This window comes from Pecten maximus, chromosome 14 (assembly GCF_902652985.1).
Source record: "Pecten maximus chromosome 14, xPecMax1.1, whole genome shotgun sequence".
Lineage (NCBI taxonomy): Eukaryota > Metazoa > Mollusca > Bivalvia > Pectinida > Pectinidae > Pecten > Pecten maximus.
Genome location: NC_047028.1, coordinates 17,384,989 through 17,410,482, shown reverse-complemented (window position 1 = coordinate 17,410,482; position 25,494 = coordinate 17,384,989). Strand labels below are relative to the sequence as shown.

Genomic DNA, 25,494 nt, shown 5'->3' with positions numbered 1-25,494 from the left:
TAGTAATAAGATAATAGATGTAGTATAGGTTAGTGCTGAAATATGTATACATGTATTCACATTAGATCAGTTTGACAATGAAGAAAGATTTTACTGGTTTCTTATAGTGAGGAACTCTTTTGAAAAGACGATACATTTTATATAAAGGTAGTATATAACCTTAATACTTATGTCATTTTCTTTGCAGTCTGTGATCTACGATGAAATAGAACTGACAGATCTTAGTGTAGCAGAATGCAGTACCAAAAATATCAACCACAGCTTTCAGGTATGTCTGTAATACTGAAAGTTTCATCTATGAATTTGATATTGGTACATGTATGACTAAAACAAATCTTTTAGAGTTTGCAGAGAATACATTTTAAACTTAAATATATCCTGTTAGGGAAATTGAAGCAGCGCTTTCTTTGGAATGTTACATATTTTATTAATTTAAGATTAGAACAACAGTAACATCAGAGGCCAGCTTTGTGTCTTGGTTATAGTTACTTCTAAGTTTAAGAAATTGCAGACTTTTTATTGTTTTCAATTATCTCGAATGAAGTTGGTATGCTAGAATTCTATTATTCATATTGAAGATATTTCCCTTGATCATATTTTTTCATGTAATAGAGCGACTTGTTTACGTATTTGTTGATAATTAAATTTGAATATGAAATTGTGTTGACTCTGAATCAGAGAAGAGTTGTCTCCCTTGAATCAGAGAAGAGTTGTCTCCCTTTAGACATTGAAAGCTGGCAGAAATGATACAAGTATTGACATGACTAAACTTTTTTCCTGTAAGCACAACACTATAGGATTTATGTTTTAAATGGTGAATTTTATATTGTTTATCTTAGAATGGAAAGAAGTGCAATCTTATTTGTTAAGGTAGAGTGTCCCACTGTTTTTACTGTATAAAGGCCTCGATAATGTCATTTTAAAGTAGATTGTCCCACCAGTTTTTTTCTGTACACAGGCTTCTGCAAGTCAATTTCCTTTTAAATGATTTTGTATCTTCTACTGTTAAGTTAAGACAATTGTAGACTTTTTAAGGATTTAGAAATTATTCTCAGTAACTTTGAAGAAAATTTTGACAACATCAAGTATTATAACAGGTAGCCTAATGAATACCTATGAAAACAAAACAATTCCCTGGGGTGAAATCCTAGTGGAAGAGCCATGTTGTCTTTGTGAAAGACCTAAGAAATGCAACTGCCCCTATAAGCGCACCCCCACCTTTTTCAGGAAAAGAGGATGAGTGCACAAATTGAAACATGTAAAAAGTTCCTTACTTGATTGACCTGTCAATATATTCTTCAGTCATTTAACCAAAGACTCTAGGTTTTTTTCCCTAGATGAATGTAATTGATAAAAAGGTTGTGTAGCTACCTGAAACGAAGTGTCATGACCTGTTCTGATCACCTTTTGTCCGTTGTTGTGCCTCCATAAACAATTAAGATTTCAACTTCCCAGAAACTCCTCAACCAATTTCAATGAAATTTTGTGCTTATTAGGTCAAATACCACAATAAATCTATTTCTTCTGTCTTTAACTCTTTGTTTTATTGTGAAGGGGAAGTAACTCAAAGTTAAAATTTAAAAAATCTTCTGTATTGGAGATATGGTATAAAGTCTTAGAAAATTAACCTGAAGTAGTCCTGTCCTGATAATGGATTATAATTAATATCTTATCAGAAATGCAGTCAGTTACTGATAATCCATTGTGAAATGTAAACATCAATGATTGCTTTCAAAACCCGAAATGTGAAATGTACTTTCATTTTCACTAAAGAGAGAACATGAATTCTCTGTCATTTTACTCTTAACTATAACTTCTTACCAATCATGTTATTTATACATAATTAATTGCAGAAATATAAATGATAACTGTTTATCAAAAAAGATTGTTAAGTTTAAATGGTATGATAAAAATTAAAGATACAAAACTATGTGAAGTAAAGCTAGTATAATATGAAATTGGCTTCAAACTCTCCGGAGAAGATAGGCCTATTCAATCCTGGGGTAAAAAAGGAAAAAAATATTCCGGTGATATTTTTAGCCCACCATCATCAGATATTCAAATCACCCTGCGTCCATGGTCCGTCGTCTGTCCATCAGTAAACAGTCCTTGTTATCGCTATTTTTCGAAAAGTACTGAAGGGATATTCCTCAAACTTTATGTGAAGGTTCCCCTTGGTTCCTAGCTGTGCCATTTAAATTTAGATATCGGTCAGAAAAACAAAATGGCCGACAGGTGGCCATCTTGAATTTTAGAATGGAAGATTGTTATCGCTATTTCTCAAAAGGTACTGAATGGATATTCCTTAGCTACCTGTGTAGGTTCCCCTTGGTCCCTAGTTGTGCCATTGCAATTTAGATTTTTAATCAGAAAAACAAAATGGGCAACAGACGGTGCTCTTGGATTTTGAAAATTGAAATTTGTTATCACTATTTCTTCAAAAGTATTGGAGGGAGATGTTTGTCCCAATCAAGATCATTCAATGGTGGGTGTTTAGATCCATCTGGGATCTCTTGTTTAAAGGATTATGTATAGGAAGGCTAACCAATTAATAATTGAAATCAATTGGTTTACACTAATTGATTATATCCAATCATCCATGTTAAAATCTCAACTGATTCCCGACTCTAACCTTAAGTATGAAAAAAACATTGAAAAGTTTTGTACTGTTTTTGAGAGATGTAAGCATTGTATAGAGAATATCTGTTAATGTCAGGTAGCGCTGCATGATTTTATTTTGTAATAAAAGATAAAATGATATAAATATCAGATGTCCGTTGGCTTAAATATCAGATGTCCGTTGGCTTATGGGCTGAAATTTGAATATCAGATGTCCGTTGGCTTATGGGCTGAAATTTGAACTTTGCTGTTGGAGTCTCAGCTGTTCGAGAGAAAAAAATTGCATTCAAATTCTAAAAGAGGATGAAATTAGCCAAAAGGCTGAAAAAAACTGGCCCACATTTGAATGACCTATTTCCGGCAGAAGTTATGACAGCTATGTTTGCTTCATGTAATCAATAGTCTCTTTGGAGTTATAAACAGAACTGTAATCTAGGAAAACTATTGAACATTTGATAGAGTGACAGAATTTGTCTCAATTTAGCAACATCTGAAACTGTAAAAGTGTCCCTCGACTATCAGAAATACTGTTGAAATAACAACTGTTTATAGATGTGAGAATGCTATGGTGGATTAACACTGATACCTCTGCTACTTGTCTGTGCTGTTTCAGTCTCTGAGCTGTATATCATTGGTTGGTTTGTGTACAGCATGTGTGGGAGTCATATAGATATGAGGTTTGAGTGATAAACTTGACTAAGGTTTGAGAATTCAGTGCATCAGGCTTATATGAGTCTTCTAATGATTTTACTGGATTGCTGACAAAGGGTCTTTTGAAAGTTGATATTTTGACCAGACCATCAAAAGGCCACCTAGAACTAGTCTGATGATAACCAGGGTGAGAAAAATCAGGTCCAATGGCCTCTCGAGGCCTGTAGATTTTGTCTATGAGCAAGTGAATAGCTGCAAATTTTCTTATAATCTTTAACTTTTACATTTTAGTAATTAAGATGTTAATAATTAAGTTTAATTGGACCACTATGTTTCAACTTTGGCCAAATACATTTCAACAGAAACTTGCCAATGGACCAGTGATGCTGAAATTGGATTTCCTGCCCTGATAACTGGACCATGCTTCACCACCTATTATGTACAGTTGATAACTTTGCTACATGTCAGTCAGTCAGTATCAATTATTCAGTTCTAGGTATTAACAATGTCAGAAGAAATCTGATTTGATGTATATAAACACCTAGATGATGTACCTGTGTCTGTTAGGGTAGTTATCCAGTACTGGGTGTGTTTATACACACTTTGTAGGGGGTGTTAGTGTGGTGTTGAGTTAGGAGATGGACACTGGCCAAGGCTCTTTGTCCCTATCATATCTGATAGGTTCCACCTGTTCAGAGTTCACTCCCCTTTATGCAGAGCATCTCTCAATAAAAACTCACTTCACACAAACAACTTCTGTATAACTTATCTCTTTTTGGAACATTTCAGTCCTAAGGAACTTTGGGAATTCAGGCATACAGTTAGGGTTTAAACAACCCAGTGGAACAGGTTGGTGATGCAGGCCAGTTGAGCCTCTTGTTCTGTATGAACAAATTTCCACTAGAACACTTTGTTTAGATCGACATGAATTTGGAGAAATCTTACACTCTGTTGCTCAAATGTAGATCTCTCTGCGGGGCTAGTTATAATTAGCAGGATTGCGTAATCAAAGTTTTTCATGGAGGCCTTCTGTCTAAATGCACTTCAGGCAATCCCAATCAAAATAGGAATAATTAACAGTTGCTACTTCAAAAGCGACATTCAGGCTGGCCAAACATGTATATTATGATGAGTAGAAGGAGTTTCACAGTTGTAAACATCACTTCTGTGATTTGGACCAAATCACCTTTATTATCCCTGTTTTTGTAAATTTAAGACTAGAACATTGATCACTACACTCAACCAGCAAAGCAGCATATAGACAATAAGTCCTCAGATATAAACAAGTATTTACAGTTTGGATTTTAAAATTTGTGTTGTCTTTTTTTATTTCATCACTCTGGAAAATCGAGTCCTACTTTTAAACCAAAGCACAGAAAATGTCTCGTGTTCAACATTGTGAATAGTAATTATCCTTTATCAAAATATTTGTAAATATAACTATCAAAAGTTCGTAGAAACATCACCAAAAAAGGTGATATTGAAATAAAACATGTTTTTAAATTGAAACACAGGATATTTCTCTATTCCTTTATGAACAAATTAACTAAATTCAGCATGGCCATCCCGAAGAAAACAAATTGGAAAATGGTTCCTCACACATGCACTTTTAACTTTTTTTTACCCGAGCTGCAGATTTACTAGTTAATTAAATTTGATGTGCGACTTAACTTTTCATATTCAACTTCAAACTGTGCAAGAAATAACTTGTAAATATCAATATTGAAAATAGGCCAATTTTTGCCTGACTTGCAGACTTACCTGTTAATTTAATTTGATATAAAACTTAAATTTTTCATATTCAACTTGGAACCTACTCCAGAGATTCTCATAATAAATTTGATGTAAGGCAATCATTTCTCAGTATATAAATTTTGCAGTGATTTAAAGTTTGTATCAATTGAAATTTCAATATGGTTTTAATTATTCCAGGGCTCCACCTAGGTATAAGTGTGGGGAAATAGCAGGGGTGTCATATCGTCATAAGGTGTTAAAGAAACCCATTTTGGTGGTTATGTTGTAGTTGGATTTCTAACAGAACAATTTAAGTCAAAATTTAATCTTGGCTGTTAACATATAGACAAGATATTGTTGTGAAGAAGAGGAAATCCTCAAAGTTTCCCAAAACAAACGTGTTGTTACCCATCCTTTTCAGAGTCGATTTCCTTTTGTGATTGTTTAAGTCCTTTAGTCGTGATAAAATAGTAACTTCGGGTAAATATGTAGAAGACAGATATACACAGAAGATAAGAGTTTGTGGAGTTTGACGTGAAATGATGCTTACTTTAAGATGTTAAAAACTGCCATAAAGAACACTAGCTGGGGCTCTGTCTTCCTCAAGTGTATACAAAGATGGGGAAGTCAGCTATTACGCCAGGCTGGTTGAAACTTGTATGATAAACAATTTAAAGTAAGCTGACTAGTTTGGCAGATTTTTGTGTAAATCTTTTCAAGTGTATTGGCAGCTATATTGGAAGGTCATGTTTATCAAATCCCATCGTTACATTGGCTGTGTGATGCTTGTCACGAAGCCTGATGAATGGTGCACGGTGAATTTCTTTAATTGGTCCAATTTGCTGTACTTGTAGGATCACACAAATCTTACAACATAAAGTTAATGGTGTAAGGCAGGGCTGGGAATTCCAAATCATTAATGATGGTTAGGTATCACTATTTTCTCTTCCCCATGTGATGAGAAGTAGGCTACATATAAATTACTCCGGTCTTACTGATGGAAACTACCGTATTCATGCTGAAATAAAACCAAGATATCCATACCAACATAAAAATCACCGTAATCATGCTGAAATAAAACCAAGATATCCATACAGACATAAAAGTCACTACATCCATGCTGAAATATAACCCACAATATTTATACTGACATAAAATCATCGTATTTATGCTGAAATGAAACCCCCAATATTTATACTGACATAAAATCACTGTATTTATGCTGAAATATAACCCCCAATATTTATACTGACATAAAATCACTGTTTTTTATGCTGAAGTGAAACCCACAATATCTATACTGATATAAAACAAATTTATTCTGACATATAACACCCTATTGTTACTGAAACATAAAATCCTTAATGCTTGAATAATTTGTTTATTCTGTCTTAAAATTGCCACCATATAATACATAAATAGTAATCACTGTCACACTGGACACTGTCCAGTCTGATATTTCTGTCTAAACTAAACTATGTCCAGTCTGAATTTCAGTCTAAACTTGACTCTGTCCAGTCTAAATTTCAGTCTAAACTAAACTCTGGATCTGTCCGTTCTGAATTTCAGTCTAAAGTAAACTGTCCAGTCTTAATTTCAGTCTAAACTGAAATCTGTACATGTCCTGTCTGAGTTTCTGTCAAAACTAAACTATGTCCTGTCCGAAATATTGCCTCTAATCTGGATTTCTATCCATGGCCAACACACAAAACAATCTGGTTCCAACAAAATTTCTGCAAACTGAAAAAAACCATGTGGTAGTTGGAGACAGTTGAACTCATGATGGGTGAACACTGCAGATTTTTTTTTTTTTGTTATTTTTAACGTTACTAGAGGCTCAGCTTAGCTTATTACTGAGGGTAATATAATTCAGGATCACAATGGAACCCTTCATGACATGTCAGTGTTCTAGTTCAGAGAAAAAAAAATAAGGAAAAAAAATATCTTTATTTAGGAATATCACACAAAAATATGAAATGGACTTCCTGACAATATGACATTGAGATATGTTGGCAGTGAGGGAAATGGAAGTTGAAACAAAGGACATTTTATCAGGATTCACTGTTTTCTTCCATCATACCCAGTCCTGAAGAACATATGGCTATATATTGTGTGGTAATAAAAGGCAATTGTATCTGGTCTGAGATTGAATCACTGTGGCAGCTTGTAAATTGTTGTGAATAAGTGCATTTTTAATTTCAAAGGAAATATGTAGCGATAAGAGAGATCACATGTTTGGCAGAAGGAGGTAAAGTAAGGATGCTGGTGGAATGAGGGCTTACATCAGTTGTGTTTACAAGGCTCATTAACTACAGTATGTCAATACCAACAAGATGTGGCCAAAATCTGCACACACAAGGTTTGAATTGAAAGTACATTTAAAGTTATCATACAGGGCTTGTTCTGTAGATTATCTGGGCTGATAATGGGCCCCATTTCCCAATTAACAAAAAGAAGGTTAGGTCTCTTTTCTTGTTATTTATTTTCCAAAAACAAAACAAAGAAGCACAGTGTTATTTTTAAAAAATGTTGCGCTAATGAAAATGGCTGAAAATTACTGGAACATACTTCTTATAGAGCAGTTTAAATAGAAAAAGTAACAGAAATATTGTAAATTTTAGTAAAATTTAAACTTTATTTGTTTTACAATTAAAAACAAGTTATACCATCTTATATAAATCACTCTTGTTGGCCCGGATGAAAGCACACAAGGGTACTTAGTGTAGGAGGAAGTCGGTGTACCTGGAGAAATCCATGTGGTCTGGCAGGTGACCCCATACCTTATCACGTCTGATCAGGAATCAAACCCCAGCCGCCTAGGTATCAACAAAGATGTTTCTGTTGACAAAGATGTCAGTATCCACAAAGATGTCACTATCTACAAAGATGTCAGTATCCACAAAGATGTCACTATCCACAAACATATCAGTATCCACAAAGATGTCACTATCCTTAAAAATGTTGGTATCGACAAGATGTCATTATCGACAAGATGTCACTATCAACAAAGAAGTCGCTATCCACAATGATGTCACTATCAACAAAGATGTCACTATCAACAAATATGTCAGTATCCACAAATATGTCACTATCCACAAGATATCAACATTGACAAGATCAATAGTCAGTATTGACAAGGTATCAGTATTGAAAGATGGTCAGTTTTAAAGATTTATTCACTGTAAGCAGGTACACTAATAACTATCAACACAGGCTGTGGACTGGATGTCAGTATTGAAAGATGGTCAGTTTTAAGAGTTAGTTCAGTATGACTGACCAATTTCAGGCCACAGAATAGCCTGGTCAGCCAGTATAACTGACGGGTGTCAGGCTCCAGTAGCTAAGTAAGCCAGTATTAACACAGGCTGTTGACTAGCTGTCAGTATTGAAAGGTGGTCAGTTTAAAGAGTTAGTTCAGTATAAATCAGTTACTGACCAGTAGCCTTGTTAGCCACTTTATACAGACTGTGGACTGGTTGGCCCTGCTAGTGTACATATGTATATATAGCAGGGATCCTAGCTGTGGGAGTACAGTAGTAGCATCAGAAAAACCTCAACAGTGTGTGTCAGTGGAGCACTGGGGTGGCAGCTAGGACCAGCTGAGATAGCAGTAGGTATTTGTGGGTTTTCCTGCCTCCCCTAATCCTTGCTGGGATTACTTCCAAAAGTCAGTAGGAACTCACTGTTCTAGTTACGGGATTATCTACTACCATTATCCACAGGAAGTGTGACTGCCAACCTTTCTTGCATAAATCGTGAATTTTGAAACTATTCATTATAGATTATCAAAGAGATATATACAACTTGGCCAGCTAACTACATTACATTGTATGTTAGTCTAGGTCTTGGTACTCTGCCTGGGAATAGTGACATCCACCAGGGATGGAAATGATATATTTTGAAGTTATATCATATTGTTGGATCTACAACTTATACTGGCGGACCATCTAGGCACTTTACCTGGTTGTGTGTTTGTGTGAATGTGCTTGTAGTCGGAATTCTGCAGCCTTGGTGCCCATGGTTTGTAAATTGAAGGTAGACTTCGGTATAGATAAGACCATGGTGTATTGGATCTTCTCATTCGGGTAGTACTTTTATACCACACATCTCCGCCAAAAAAATTGACATTGCACAGCTGAGAAAAACATTTTACTGTGTGTTTGACAACATGGATAGCTATTCTACATACTCAAGTTGATGAGCACTGGATTTGAGTCTTCAGAGGTAAGTTGTTTTGAATTATTTGGAATATTAGCCAATGCTCCATGAGAAGCACTCTGTGGGGTCAGGATGGGGTAGTCTAGAGGTAAAATTGGCCTACTACATGTATCTTGTATCATTCTACGAGTTTTTTTGTTTTTTTCCCCCGTTTTCATCCTGCTTCTGCTTTTAGGTTGAGAATTCCAATACTCTACTGATCATGAATCTCCAGTGGAGAAGACTTCCATTGATTGGAACTATTTCTCACTTGAATTGTTAGCCCAGTTATATAGCAAAGATTTATATGTGAAAGATTGTACATGGAAATTATGATTAAATTTTCCATTTCACAGAAAACGCCGACCCTGTTTACTTGTGACAGCTAACTTCTGTTACTTCTCGTGTTAGTACTTAGCATTTCTGTACTAATACTTAACTACTACTTAAATGAACATTTTTAATCGCAACTACCTTAAAAGGCCTGTAATGCAACATTTAATAATTTCAGTGTGAATATTGAGAAAGTAAATCAATTTGAAAAGAAACTGTTTAAATATGTGTTTTATTACCCTCAATGGGTCGCTGTGGAACAAACAATAGAGACATAACATTACGTTTTGGAAACAATTTTCATTATTTCATCTAAATGTTATTTGAGTTATATGTACATTTGAGCATGTTATTTGTGAAAGTCAGTCTGAATTGATGGCCGAGTAGGGTATCATAAGTTATCTTAACGTTATAAAACGTACCGAACATTCATTACAATAAGATGTCGATAGTTTCTGATTCAAGTAAAACATGTAACCATGCGGAGACTTAACATTTACGTCTCTAGCCTAAGTATGTCGTAACGTTTGTGTCACAAATGAAACATGAACACCATAGCTACACAATGACCGAGGGGCTTCGCAATTAACAGTACTGTAACGATCACAATAACCATGAAATGAAGTACGTTTAACGACCAATTAACATTGAATTAAATAAAATACTATCATCTTACTTATTTACAAATGTGCCATTGCCCAGGCTGTCCTTGTTACGTATCAGATTTACATGGGATGTGTTTGTGACTTTATTTTCTCTATGCGGAGAATTTGTCCGATATCAACTCAGATGGTTGGAACTCATGCTTATTTTCAGAAGCATAATTGTGTATAAAATGAACAGGTTCATCAATATTTATTTAATTTCGTTCGACATATGGTAGCTATTCATCTCTGGTGCGATGTCATCTTTAATATCATGGAATAATGATGTCATTTGAAGTTTGATCACAATGGGGGTATAGATTCCTATGGATAATCACAATTGTGATATGGATTCCCATGGTTGATCACAATTGCGATATGGATTGCCATGGTAGATCACGATGATACGGATTCCCATGGTAGATCACGATGATATGGATTCCCATGGTAGATCACAATGAGGATATGGATTCCCATGGTAGATCACAATGAGGATATAGATTCCCATGGTAGATCACAATGAGGATATGGATTTCCATGGTAGATCACAATGAGGATATGGATTCCTATGGTAGATCACAATGAGGATATAGATTCCCATGGTAGATCACAATGAGGATATAGATTCCCATGGTAGATCACAATGAGGATATAGATTCCCATGGTAGATCACAATGAGGATATAGATTCCCATGGTAGATCACAATGAGGATATAGATTCCCATGGTAGATCACAATGAGGATATAGATTCCCATGGTAGATCACAATCGTGATATGGATTCCCATGGTAGATCAAGATGATATGGATTCCCATGGTAGATCACAATGAGGATATAGATTCCCATGGTAGATCACGATGAGGATATAGATTCCCATGGTAGATCACAATGAGGATATAGATTCCCATGGTAGATCACAATGAGGATATAGATTCCCATGGTAGATCACGATGAGGATATAGATTCCCATGGTAGATCACAATGAGGATATAGATTCCCATGGTAGATCACGATGAGGATATAGATTCCCATGGTAGATCACAATGAGGATATAGATTCCCATGGTAGATCACAATGAGGATATAGATTCCCATGGTAGATCACAATGAGGATATGGATTCCCATGGTAGATCACAATGAGGATATATATTCCCATGGTAGATCACAATGGTGATATGGATTCCCATGGTAGATCACGATGATATGGATTCCCATGGTAGATCACGATGATATAGATTCCCATGGTAGATCACAATGAGGATATGGATTCCCATGGTAGATCACAATGAGGATATAGATTCCCATGGTAGATCACAATGAGGATATAGATTCCCATGGTAGATCACAATGAGGATATAGATTCCCATGGTAGATTATAATGGTGACATGGATTCCCATGGTAGATCACAATTGTGATATGGATTCCCATGGTAGATCACAATGGTGATATGGATTCCCATGGTAGATTATAATGGTGATATGGATTCCCATGGTAGATCACAATCGTGATATGGGTTCCCATGGTAGATCACAATTGTGATATGGATTCCCATGGTAGATCACAATTGTGATATGGATTCCCATGGTAGATCACAATGGTGATATGGATTCCCATGGTAGATTATAATGGTGATATGGATTCCCATGGTAGATTACAACAGGGACATGGATTCCCATGGTTGATCACAATGGTGATATGAATCCCTATAGTTCTGTATATAAAACTCTTAATTCACATTTCTTATATATTGTGATGTGGATTTCTGCCTGACATTTCTCCTTTTGAAATATATTTATTTGGATCAATATGCTTGGTGTAGATAAGTTTTAGTTTGAAAGGTGTACAAGAAACACAAATACCTCAGAGTCGTTTCCGTGTAGAATTGGTAGCTTTACAGTAATGTCGGCTCAATAAAATACTAACGTAAACATTTACTTTGCCGAAATCTTTTTACATGTAGCTGAGTTCATCTTTTACTATCTCTAGGTCTCTTCCCCATACAGCATAGTATCTCTTCCCCTTTAATGGTGATACATGGCGCCAGTCACTTCCATATATTGACACCTGACAGCTACTTCAGAATGCATGTTTTAAAATGGGAATTTTCCCACTTCTGTGAGGAAAGAGGCTGCAAAGCTGCTGACTGTTTCTTGGCAGTACCCATGTACATCGTACTGTTTCCAGGATCTACCTGTATTTCAGTGGTAAATGGCAGAAATACACTAATAAGATATACTAGTGTTGTGTAGTGCTGTAATGCACAGTTGCTGACTCATTTTGAGGTGTAAAGTTATTCTCATGAACCAAGTAATGGTAATATATTGACAGAGGGATTGTATGATAAATTGCTTTAGTCTACTAGTGTTGTGCAATGAAATGATTTACAGTTATTGACCCAGGAGGTGGAAGAATATACTTACTTGTAATTGTAATAAATTGACAGAGGGATCGTATGATAAATTGCTTTTTCGATTTTTGTTGTGCAATGATATATTTGAAGGTGGAAAGGTATACATACATGTAATTGTTATAAATTGACAGAGGGATTGTATGATGAATTACTATAGCCTACTGTTGTGCATTGCTATAATTTACAGTTACTGATTCAGTGGGAGGTCTACAGCTATGTTTATGTACCCTGTGAATTAATCATAATAGATTCACAAAGGGATTATGGGTACCATTTGGTTGGTGCAGATTTGTTGTATAAGAGTGTAATTGGCAGCTAATGATTCATTCGGCAGTGCTGAGTTATACCTTTGAACCCTTAGATGATGTGATAACTGGAGTTGAGTGAAAGGTTGCAAATTATACCACAAGTTTTACAACATCATAATGGAGGCAATATGGGATAATAAAGAGCAATCATGTACTTATACAGTAGCAATTAGATAGGTAGTAACCAAGGTCTGCCTCTTATTGAATGAGGAAACAAAATCTAGGAACCAAATGCAAAGAAAAGCTGAGATTTATTATTGGCTTGTTTACTAAAACCAATTATGTATGGATCCATTGTAGGAGGTGTTCATTGGTGTCGGAAAGGTCTATACAGCATGGTATTGAGTGGTGTGTGCCTACTGCCACACTTTACACTTGTATGACCTAAATCCAGCTACTCAATGGCTATATATACTGACCATTGCTTGGTTAACTTCTAACATTCTGGGTCAATACTTCTAAAAAAATGTTTCTGAGCATATATAGACGTCTTGTTATAAAATAGGACGTCTTGTTATACAATAGGGACATCTTGTTTTACAATAGGACGTCTTGTTATACAATAGGGACGTCTTGTTATACAATAAGGACGTCTTGTTATACAATAGGACGTCTTGTTTTACAATAGGACATCTTGTTTTACAATAGGACGTCTTGTTATACAATAGGGACGTCTTGTTATACAATAGGGACGTCTTGTTATACAATAGGACGTCTTGTTATACAATAGGGACGTCTTGTTATACAACAGTATATCTTGTTATACAATAGGATATCATGTAATACAATAGGACGTCTTATTATACAATAGGGACGTCTTGTTATACAATAGGGACGTCTTGTTATACAACAGTATATCTTGTTATACAATAGGATATCATGTAATACAATAGGATGTCTTGGTATACAATAGGGACGTCTTGTTATACAATAGGGACGTCTTGTTATACAACAGTATATCTTGTTATACAATAGGATATCATGTAATACAATAGGATGTCTTGTTATACAATAGGACATCTTGTTGTACAATAGTGACGTCTTGTTATACAATAGGGATGACTTGTTATACAATAGGGATGACTTGTTATACAATAGGGACGTCTTGTTACACAATAGGGACGTCTTGTTATACAATAGGGACGTCTTGTTATACAATAGGACGTCTTGTTATACAATAGGGACGTCTTGTTATACAATAGGGACGTCTTGTTATACAATAGGGACGTCTTGTTATACAATAGGATGTCTTGTTATACAATAGGGATGACTTGTTATACAATAAGGACGTCTTGTTATACAATAGGACGTCTTGTTATACAATAGGGACGTCTTGTTATACAATAGGGACGTCTTGTTATACAATAGGATGTCTTGTTATACAATAGGGATGACTTGTTATACAATAAGGACGTCTTGTTATACAATAGGGACGTCTTGTTATACAATAGGGATGACTTGTTATACAATAAGGACGTCTTGTTATACAATAGGGACGTCTTGTTATACAATAGGGTTGTCTTGTTATACAATAGGGACGTCTTGTTATACAATAGGGACGTCTTGTTATACAATAAGGACGTCTTGTTATACAATAGGGACGTCTTGTTATACAATAGGGACGTCTTGTTATACAATAGGGATGACTTGTTATACAATAAGGACGTCTTGTTATACAATAGGGACGTCTTGTTATACAATAGGGATGACTTGTTATACAATAGGATGTCTTGTTATATAATAGGGACGTCTTGTTATACAATAGGGACGTCTTGTTATACAATAGGGATGACTTGTTATACAATAAGGACGTCTTGTTATACAATAGGGATGTCTTGTTATACAATAGGGATGACATGCTGGGCATGCTGGGGTGAAGGGCTACCAAGTTTGTTCAAATGAATAATGTTGACCTTCATTCAAGGTCACAGGGGTCAAAAAGGCTAAAATCTTTAAACGACTTCTTCTCAATAACCAAGAGTCCCAGGGAGTTGATATTGGGTCTGTAGCATGCTGGGGTGAAGGGCTACCAAGTTTGTTCAAATGAATGACCTTGACTTTCATTCAAGGTCACAGGGGTCAAATATGCTAAAAAAAAATAAATGACTTCTTCTAAATAGCCAAAAGACCCAGGGACTTGATATTGGGTCTGTAGCATGCTGGGGTGAAGGGCTACCAAGTTTGTTCAAATGAATGACCTTGACCTTCATTCAAGGACACAGGAATCAAAAAGGCTAAAATCTTTAAACAACTTCTTCTCAATAACCAAGAGTCCCAGGGAGTTGATATTGGGTCTGTAGCATGCTGGGGTAAAGGGCTACCAAGTTTGTTCAAATGAATGACCTTGACCTTCATTCAAGTTCACAGGAGTCAAAAAGGCTAAAATCTTTAAACGACTTTTTCTCAATAACCAAGAGTCCCAGAGACCTAATATATGGCCTGTAGCATGCTGGGGTGAAGGGCTCTCAAGTTTGTTCAAATGAATGACCTTGACCTTCATTCAAGGTCACAGGGGTCAAAAAGGCTAAAATCTTTAAACGACTTCTTCTCAATAACCAAGAGTCCCATGGAGTTAATATTGGGTCTGTAGCATGCTGGGATGAAGGGCTACCAAGTTTTTTCAAATGAATGACCCTGACTCACATTCAAGGTCACGTCGATCAAGTATGCTTAAATCTTTAAATGACTTTTAGTGAAAAGCCAAAGTGCAGAGAGACATTATATTGGTCCTGTAGCATGTTTTCAAATAACTGCAGGATCCATATATGAAAAGATCACTGCATTGCAGGTGAGCGATTTGGGCCCATTGGGCCCTTGTTATACAATAGGGACATCTTGTTATACAATAGAGACATCTTGTTATACAATAGGGACGTCTTGTTATAAAATAGAATGTCTTGTTATACAATAGGGACGTCTTGTTATACAATAGGACATCTTGTTATACAATAGGGACGTCTTGTTATACAATAGGACATCTTGTTATACAATAGGGACATCTTGTTATACAATAGGATGTCTTGTTATACAATAGAGACGTCTTGTTATACAATAGGGACGTCTTGTTATACAATAGGACATCTTGTTATACAATAGGGACGTCTTGTTATACAATAGAGACGTCTTGTTATACAATAGGGACGTCTTGTTATACAATAGGACATCTTGTTATACAATAGGACATCTTGTTATACAATAGAGACGTCTTGTTATACAATAGAGACTTCTTGTTATACAATAGGACATGCTAGGTGAGTGGGGTTTGTCTGCAATAGACATGGGTGGGTGTATCGCTTACCACATATGCACGTTAATGTTTATTTGACTGCAACTGTGGCCATATTATCAGGCATGACCTTGTTAACAGACATATGCTTATTACCAGCATGGACTAATTACCAGACATGGTCTAATTACCAGCATGGACTTATTACCAGACATGGTCTAATTATCAGACATGGACTAATTATCAGACATAGCCTTATTACCAGACATGGACTTATTACCAGACATATGCTTATTACCAGCATGGACTAATTACCCGACATGGACTAATTACCCGACATGGACTAATTATCAGACATGGCCTTATTACCAGACATGGACTTATTACTAGACATATGCTTATTACCAGCATGGACTAATTACCCGACATGGACTAATTATCAGACATGGTCTAATTATCAGACATGGCCTTATTACCAGACATGGACTTATTACCAGACATGGACTAATTACCCGACATGGTCTAATTATCAGACATGGTCTAATTATCAGACATGGCCTTATTACCAGACATGGACTTATTACCAGACATGGACTTATTACCAGACATGGACTTATTACCAGGTATGGGCTTATTGCAGGGCAATGAATACTATTTGTTAGCACTTTGATTGAATTATGATGGATATGGATGGGTGTATTACGAGACATGGACTGATAGTTATTACCAGACATGGACTGATAGTTATTACCAGACATGGCCTTATTATGATGGATATGGATTGGTGTATTACGAGACATGGACTTATTGCTGGTTAAATTAAGTAAGGTGTGTGGAATTACAAACAAAGACCTGGACATTCTATACAGATAACTACACATCTCTGGAAGTTTTAGTGATTTACCACACATTGCTTTACTGGAGCTAGAGAGAAAGGATGTGTAGATTTTATTTGTAGGTACTGAATTGTTTAGTGAGGAAGGCATGTTGATGGACCCAGGATGTTGTGTTAGTCCTATAAATATCCGTACACCTGCTACATAATGTGTCATCTAGAGGTGGTTGCTCCCAAGAATAGCTGTAATTGACTACTGGAGCCCCCCTCCCAAACGATGGATACCTATATAATGACCTCATATAGGTTTGCTTACCCATCTTTCAAAATATTATTGCCATATTATGACAAAGAGAGTTGTTTGGTGTGCAGTTTCACTTTTTTTGGACTGGAAATTTTGTGTTTGCTGTATTACTAGTTATAATATATACATTACACAATTCAAAAAGGGGAAGGACTATTATTTAGCAGATGGTGAAAAAGCATGTAAAGTTGTATGTACTTTTAGTCCAAAAATAGATGTTGTTTCAGGTTATGTGAAAAAAATATGGTTGGTTAGTAATTTTATTGTCACGAATTAATCTTTTATGACCAATTTAATGATGCATTTCAACACATCAGAATTGTTACTAGGCTGTTAGGAATGGTGATTAGCCCTCAGGACAGAAAGCTTATTTTAATGAGTGACCTGTAGGTTTTGTGTAGTTAATATATCAATCTATTATACCACTATGGTAATATAGGCAAGATAAAATTACTAAAAACTAGATATTTCTATTGTCAGGTAGCTAGACGTTACCTGTCGTTATAAGGATAATCATCCCATGTATCAGAACTGTCACATATACCCTCTGATAGTTGATTCTCCAGGTTGTTATGAGACTAGATCTTTCTCTGATATATCCCAATATGGTATATATATATACGTATCCGATATCATCTAGGACCATGTATTCAAAGACAAAATATGTATCCCTCCATACAAGACTATTATGTCACTTTGATAATGGTTTATAAATGGAGGAAAGGCCAAAAGGTCATCAGTTGATGCAATTCCAAATTTTGTTGCAAGAAGTCTCTGTTTTAGTTCCCATCCTCTTTCCCTCCCCTATCCCACATCTTCTGAGTGTTCCCCTTTCTTCCTATCCTCCATCCCCTGTACCCTGTCCTGTGACTCTTCCTCTGCTTGTCCCCATCCCCTTTGCCCCTTTCTTCACGCGTCCCCATGGCCATCCCCTGTGCCCTTTCCTTCCCCCATGCCCTTTCCTTTACCTGTCCCCATCCCCTGTACCCTTTCCTTTACCTGTCCCCATCCCCTGTGCCCTTTCCTTTACCTGTCCCCATCCCCCGTGCCCTTTCCTTTACCTGTCCCCATCCCCCGTGCCCTTTCCTTTACCTGTCCCCATCCCCTGTACCCTTTCCTTTACCTGTCCCCATCCCCCGTGCCCTTTCCTTTACCTGTCCCCATCCCCCATACCCTTTCCTTTACCTGTCCCCATCCCCCATGCCCTTTCCTTTACCTGTCCCCATCCGCCGTGCCCTTTCCTTTACCTGTCCCCATCCCCCGTGCCCTTTCCTTTACCTGTCCCCATCCCCTGTACCCTTTCCTTTACCTGTCCCCATCCCCCATGCCCTTTCCTTTACCTGTCCCCATCCCCTGTGCCCTTTCCTTTACCTGTCCCCATCCCCTGTGACCTTTCCTTTACCTGTCCCCATCCCCTGTGACCTTTCCTTTACCTGTCCCCATCCCCCATACCCTTTCCTTTACCTGTCCCCATCCCCCGTGCCCTTTCCTTTACCTGTCCCCATCCCCTGTACCCTTTCCTTTACCTGTCCCCATCCCCCATGCCCTTTCCTTTACCTGTCCCCATCCCCTGTGCCCTTTCCTTTACCTGTCCCCATCCCCTGTGACCTTTCCTTTACCTGTCCCCATCCCCTGTGACCTTTCCTTTACCTGTCCCCATCCCCCATACCCTTTCCTTTACCTGTCCCCATCCCCCGTGCCCTTTCCTTTACCTGTCCCCATCCCCTGTGCCCTTTCCTTTACCTGTCCCCATCCCCCGTGCCCTTTCCTTTACCTGTCCCCATCCCCCGTGCCCTTTCCTTTACCTGTCCCCATCCCCCATGACCTTTCCTTTACCTGTCCCCATCCCCTGTACCCTTTCCTTTACCTGTCCCCATCCCCTGTACCCTTTCCTTTACCTGTCCCCATCCCCCGTTCCCTTTCCTTTACCTGTCCCCATCCCCTGTTCCCTTTCCTTTACCTGTCCCCATCCCCTGTGCCCTTTCCTTTACCTGTCCATATCCCCCGTGCCCTTTCCTTTACCTGTCCCCATCCCCCGTGCCCTTTCCTTTACCTGTCCCCATCCCCCGTGACCTTTCCTTTACCTGTCCCCATCCCCTGTGACCTTTCCTTTACCTGTCCCCATCCCCTGTGACCTTTCCTTTACCTGTCCTCATCCCCTGTGCCCTTTCCTTTACTTGTACCCTTTCCTTCCCCTGTCCCAATCCCCTTAGTGTGCCCTTTCCTTCCCCTGTCCCAATCCCCTTAGTGTACCCTTTCCCCTCTTACAAATTGAGATTGAAGTGTAATTAAGGATTGAATCTTGATTTGGTCGATTTCATGGGGTCATGAATTGAGTTGCTCTTGAGACAAATTTAATGAACTGCGAAGCAGTTCATGTTGAATTTGTCTCAAGAGCAACTCAATTCATGACCCCATGAAATCGACCAAGTCAAGATTCAATCCTTATATTTCAATTGTTTTTTTTTCGAATAAAAAAGTCAGCCTAGATATTAATGTCTCGAAGATTGTGCAAGTCCATATCCGGAAAAGCCTGATGAGTTCCGGATTGTGCATGTCTAGTCGGTCGAGTAAAATAGTCCGCAATTTTAGGATTAAAAACAGCATCATTTTGTCAAAATAGAAGTATTTAGCATATCTGGTCTTTCTTAAAATACAACAATACATTATCAATTTGATAATTTTAATAATTATTCCATTTTTAGAACAACAATGTAGAAAAAGTGAAATCGTTCCGCGGAAGAATTTTTACCATGTATTCATACGCACCGGTCAGTGTTAATCTGGTCAAATTCATGAGCAAATGAAACAGACTAAGTTTGGTAGTTTCATTGAGTCCAACTTGAGTAGAAATTGAAATATTCAGGTATGAAACGACAGATACACTTAGATGTGAGTATATCATGGTGTATGGTACTGGTGTTTTATTCAGTAGCTTTTCATTGTCATTTCAGAAATTGTACAGGGTCTTGCTTTGTTGATAGTGTTTTAACAATATGAGACACTTTTTATGTTCTGATTGGTTTCCTGTCCTATTCTAGAGCTATATGGGGAAACTGAAATAGCCATATAGCATTGTTTTATTGTTACTCCCTAAGGTAGCCTTCATACAGTAATCAACATCAGGAACAATTGGCATTCAATGCTTTATTACAGGATCAGACACCTTACTACAGAGACAGTCCCATTGTTACCACCTTACTACAGAGACGGTCCCATTGTTACCACCTTACTACAGAGACGGTCCCATTGTTACTACAGAGACAGTCCCATTGTTACCACCTTACTACAGAGACAGTCCCATTGTTACTACAGAGACAGTCCCATTGTTACCACCTTACTACAGAGACAGTCCCATTGTTACCACCTTACTACAGAGACAGTCCCATTGTTACTACAGAGACAGTCCCATTGTTACCACCTTACTACAGAGACAGTCCCATTGTTACCACCTTACTACAGAGACAGTCCCATTGTTACTACAGAGACAGTCCCATTGTTACCACCTTACTACAGAGACAGTCCCATTGTTACCACCTTACTACAGAGACAGTCCCATTGTTACCACCTTACTACAGAGACGGTCCCATTGTTACCACCTTACTACACAGACAGTCCCATTGTTACTACACAGACAGTCCCATTGTTACCACCTTACTACAGAGACAGTCCCATTGTTACAAGCTCTATAACAGATCCAGCTTCCTTAACAACTTGTCGAATTGACTCATAAAACATTTCAAAACTGGATTACATGCCACAGTATTGACAATTTCTATTAATGTTGTCAACAATGATGATTGTTTAACATAATTTTACACTAATTGTCAAACCAATATCATCAGTGGTATGTGCTAGAGTTATGTTTGTTCTGTATTTACTCAACAACATCACATTAATTATTGTTTAGAATGGAAGTATTTCATTGGAATCTTCAGTCACAATTGTCCGACCTTTTATGGTTAGTCTTTCTGAGATGTTCACTCTTAGTTTTCTATGATATTAGTGAAGATTTCACCTGATATCATTAAAGATTATAATATTGTCATATTATTGTTGTACAACAATAAAATATTTTGAAATTATATTGATCCTTGTTTCATAACAGAAATGTAAACAACTAAATTCCTTAGCCTAAAATTTTCAAAGGAATGCTCTATTGGATTGAATTTCCTTATATTCTGCATTCTGGGTTTTGCTAAGTTAGGGAATATTGATAAAACTTGGTCCAGGGCAGCATACTGTTTTGGTTTGTAGTGGAGCAGTGTGTTGTGGTTATATACCGCCTATAATGGTGATGCCTGGTATGAAAGGTCAGAGGTAGAAACATTGATTTCTCCTCCATTACTTCTTTCCAGATAAATTCTCTTGATTTTCTGTGACATGGGTGAAGATTTCACACGATATCATTGAATTTCATCCTCTGCGATGGTAATTGCTATACTTGTAGATGGGATTGAAAGGTTTTCAAACTTGGAATTTCGACCACATCTTCAATAGACAATAAGCTTTGATATATATGATGGGTTTTTCAGTCTGAATTTTTTACCTGAATTTTTACCAATTTTGGACTGGGTAACTGAAGTTATTTCTGAATTTTTAACTGTTATTGGACTTTGACTTCTAATTAGCTGTTATGGGACTTGGATATCTTATTTACCTGTAATTGGACTTGGTTTGTTTGTTTGTTTATGTTTTACGGCCCATCGACAACTAGGGTCATTTAGGGCCAAACAATATTCTAACATGTTTTATTTTTAAAGTTAAAATCAGATAAAATTTGTCATTTTTTAAAAGCATCCGTATTGTATATTTACATCATTATAATAAAAGGTGGTTAAAAATGGTAAAATATATATATGTACATTATGTGAAATAATATGTACGAATAGATTATGTGAACTTTGTTATAAATAGAACGTCAAAGACAGTAACGTAAAAGACATCAAAGTCTATAAAATAGATCGATTTCTTTCAAGTAGCTAAATATTGTTTTCGAATCCACGGAACTGAAAAGGGTTTTCATATCCGGGACTCGAAAGTATTTATCACGAATGTGCTTAAAATCGGAACATTCTATTAAAAAATGCTGCACTGTGAATTGAACATCACATGCATAACACATCGGTGGATCCTCTCGTTTCAAAAGGAACGAATGAGTAGGATATGTGTGCCCGGTACGGAGCCGAGAGAGGACTATTTCCTCTCTACGATCCTTCCGGCTTGGTTTTGATGTTTTAAGTTTTGGTTGTACTTTAACTTGGACTTGGACATCTTATTTACCTGTAATTGGACTTGGATATCTTATTTACCTGTAATTGGACTTGGACATCTTATTTACCTGTAATTGGACTTGGATATCTTATTTACCTGTTATAGGATTTGGATATCTTATTTACCTGTTATAGGACTTGAATATCTTATTTATCTGTTATGGGATTTGGATATCTTATTTACCTGTTATGGTAACAAATTCTATGACAAGAAATGACCTTGCTCCATATTCACCTTCAGGGGTTTGGCAAAACACTCAATTATCCTTTTTTGGTAAACTGAAAAGAGAAAAATCATTTTTTTAAGCAGTTAAATCCAGGTGAATGCTACAGGCCCATTTGGTCTCCAGTTAATTTGAAAATCCAGGAAATAAATGGATTGAATGTTTAGTTCTAGAAGTGTTGGCTTCAGCTGCTGGGTATTAATAAAATTGATGAATTTCACATGACTAGTACATGTGCTCTAAGATTGTGTCATTAATCAACAGCAATGCATAATAGAGGAGTTTGGTTCTCGTGCACTAAGGGGTTTGTTTTGATTGGGAACATATTATGGTTTCTAGTGGTTATATGTGAGGTAGTGTTGGAATTCTCAGGAGACTTTGAATTTGGACTCCAACCTTAACAGATATTGGCAGTCTTTGATAACATGATAGGTTCTGTCAATATTGGTTGATCATCAAACCTTGTTAAGTATAGACTGTCTCACCAAAATCCACTATCTAATCAGTGCTAGTGATTGTATATTAAAGGTTTAGGGACATCAACCATGTTTGCATTGGGGAAATTAATCAATTTCTCTGTGAGTTTTATGACCGAAGATGTTAATTAAGTACATAAAAAAATATATTGATATTGTAACACATCCTGGATTTGATCACATCTAAATATCATAACAAAAATAATTGTTTTAAGTACACATGCATACATATAGAGCTGATCATCTCCAATATATATATATTTGCATGATCATCTAGGACACCAGCTGTCCTTAAATGAACTGAGCTGTTGATTGGACGATAAGCAATACAAAACAAAACCAATCTAGGGTACAACAAGAGCATACTGATTTAGTGAAAACTACAAGCAACAGTTAGTATACAGTAGCGTTTTCAGTTAAAAAAAACTTATCAACTTCTGCCAACGACAAATTAGATTCACTGAAGGTACAAGAAATCCTATTTTCTAATTAGCAGACCTTTTTGATACAAGAGATGTATTCTATTTGGCAGATCTTTTTGCAAGATACAGGAAATAATGCATTTGATTGGCTGATATTTTTGTGAGATACACAAGATCATACATTTTGATTGGCTGATCTTCTGTCAGATATATTAATAATTCATTTTGATTGGCTAATATTTTTGTGAGATATATGAGATGATACATTTTGATTGGCTGATCTTTTCTTGTAAGATACATAAGATAATGAATTCTGATTGGTTGATCAAGTTTATGCGACGTAACAATTTTTTTTATTTAATTTTTTCTGTGAATTATATTGGTTTATATAAAATCTTTGAACAATGAAACAAGCTCAAAATTACTGCCTACACAAGGTAAAGAGATGTGTGATTGATCAAATTTTGTTTTAAAATCTATATGAAAGATATGATATATGAATGATGAGACATTTGCTTAAATTAAAAATGTGTATGGTCTTTGGGAACTAGGCTAATTAGGTTACATAATTTCCTTTTTTCTGTAGAAGATTTTCTGTGGAAAGTTTCGATCACTTTCAAATATTATAAAGTGCATGATTATTTGAAATGTGTTGGCAAGGGGGATTAGATGAAAGCTGACAGTTTGTGTTGAAGCCTCCAGAAGAGGACACCAGTTATTTTTTAGGAAGTTAATTTAAACTGTTCAGAGGGACCCCATTTTAAATCTCAAAGGACTCAACTTACAAAATAACAGAGCAAAACCCTGAAAGTATTTGATTTATTAAAGGCAAATCTGCTGCTTTAGTCAGCTGAAAACAGAAACACGATATTAATTGTAATAATTGCATAAGACTTCTATCAACTAATACACTCTATTAAGGTATTGACACCTTATGATGATTGAAATTCTTTGAAAATTGTATTTTCATAATGCATTGCAGTCTTAAATTCAACATTACCACATACACAGCTATAGCTATCTTCCAGAAATATCTCTCTATTTTTGGGACGATATGATGATGTGTGAAATTCAATTTAATATTTATTATTTTAAGGAAATTTTGTTCTGTGTACAGTAATCCTAGATATTGGTTAATGGTGTTTAATAGGCAAATAATAAGATGGGCGTTATATTGAGGTATTACTGTAGAGCTAAAATTACAGAGAGCAGATCGTGGAATGTTTGCTATGGCAGTTTTGTGACACTTTGAGCCTAGAGAGTAGAAACAAGGATGAAGATGCAATGTAAAAAGATTACACTTTTCCTGTAGTGATGTCAGTACGAAAACATCACACGCTCAAGGAAGTGTTCCTCATGTATCTAGGCTGAGAAAAGGTACAGACATCTTGTCTTACATGGGCCAGGAACCCAGAGGTTGATGACTGTAGTTTACTGTCGAGTCATAATTTAGGAGAATTTTAACTCATTCAATGTGTTGAGCAATGAATGCAAATTTATGTAGAATGATTTGTGTGTTGTCCGCCTGCTGTAGGTTAGTAGCACTGGTATGTAGTCATTACATCAAATGGAGATAAACTTTTAAAGTTTTATTGAGGCAAATCTTGATAATATTGATATGAATTTGAAATATATTCATTATAAAATAAAGATGTCAGGATTTTTATCCAACAACAAAGGAATGCAATGTCTACAATGTATACTGAAAGGAAACTTGAATTTTGACGTCGGTACTAAATGATACGGATGAAAAATTTCAGATGACAGAGTGGTTCCCTATGTTTCAATTTTACCGTTATATATTCTATAACATCTTTTGATTTCCTATCAACTGGGA

The 25,494-nt window shown here is 36.5% G+C and overlaps 1 protein-coding gene across 1 annotated transcript in view; it reads left to right on the top strand.

The window, feature by feature from the left end:
- The window catches only part of LOC117342348 (diacylglycerol kinase delta-like), a 134,987-nt gene that overhangs the window by 26,200 nt on the left and 83,293 nt on the right, over positions 1–25,494 (top strand). The window contains exon 5 of the mRNA XM_033904491.1: positions 188–268. Within this exon, the coding sequence (XP_033760382.1) occupies positions 188–268 (81 nt within the window). The remainder of the gene's footprint in view (positions 1–187; positions 269–25,494) is intronic.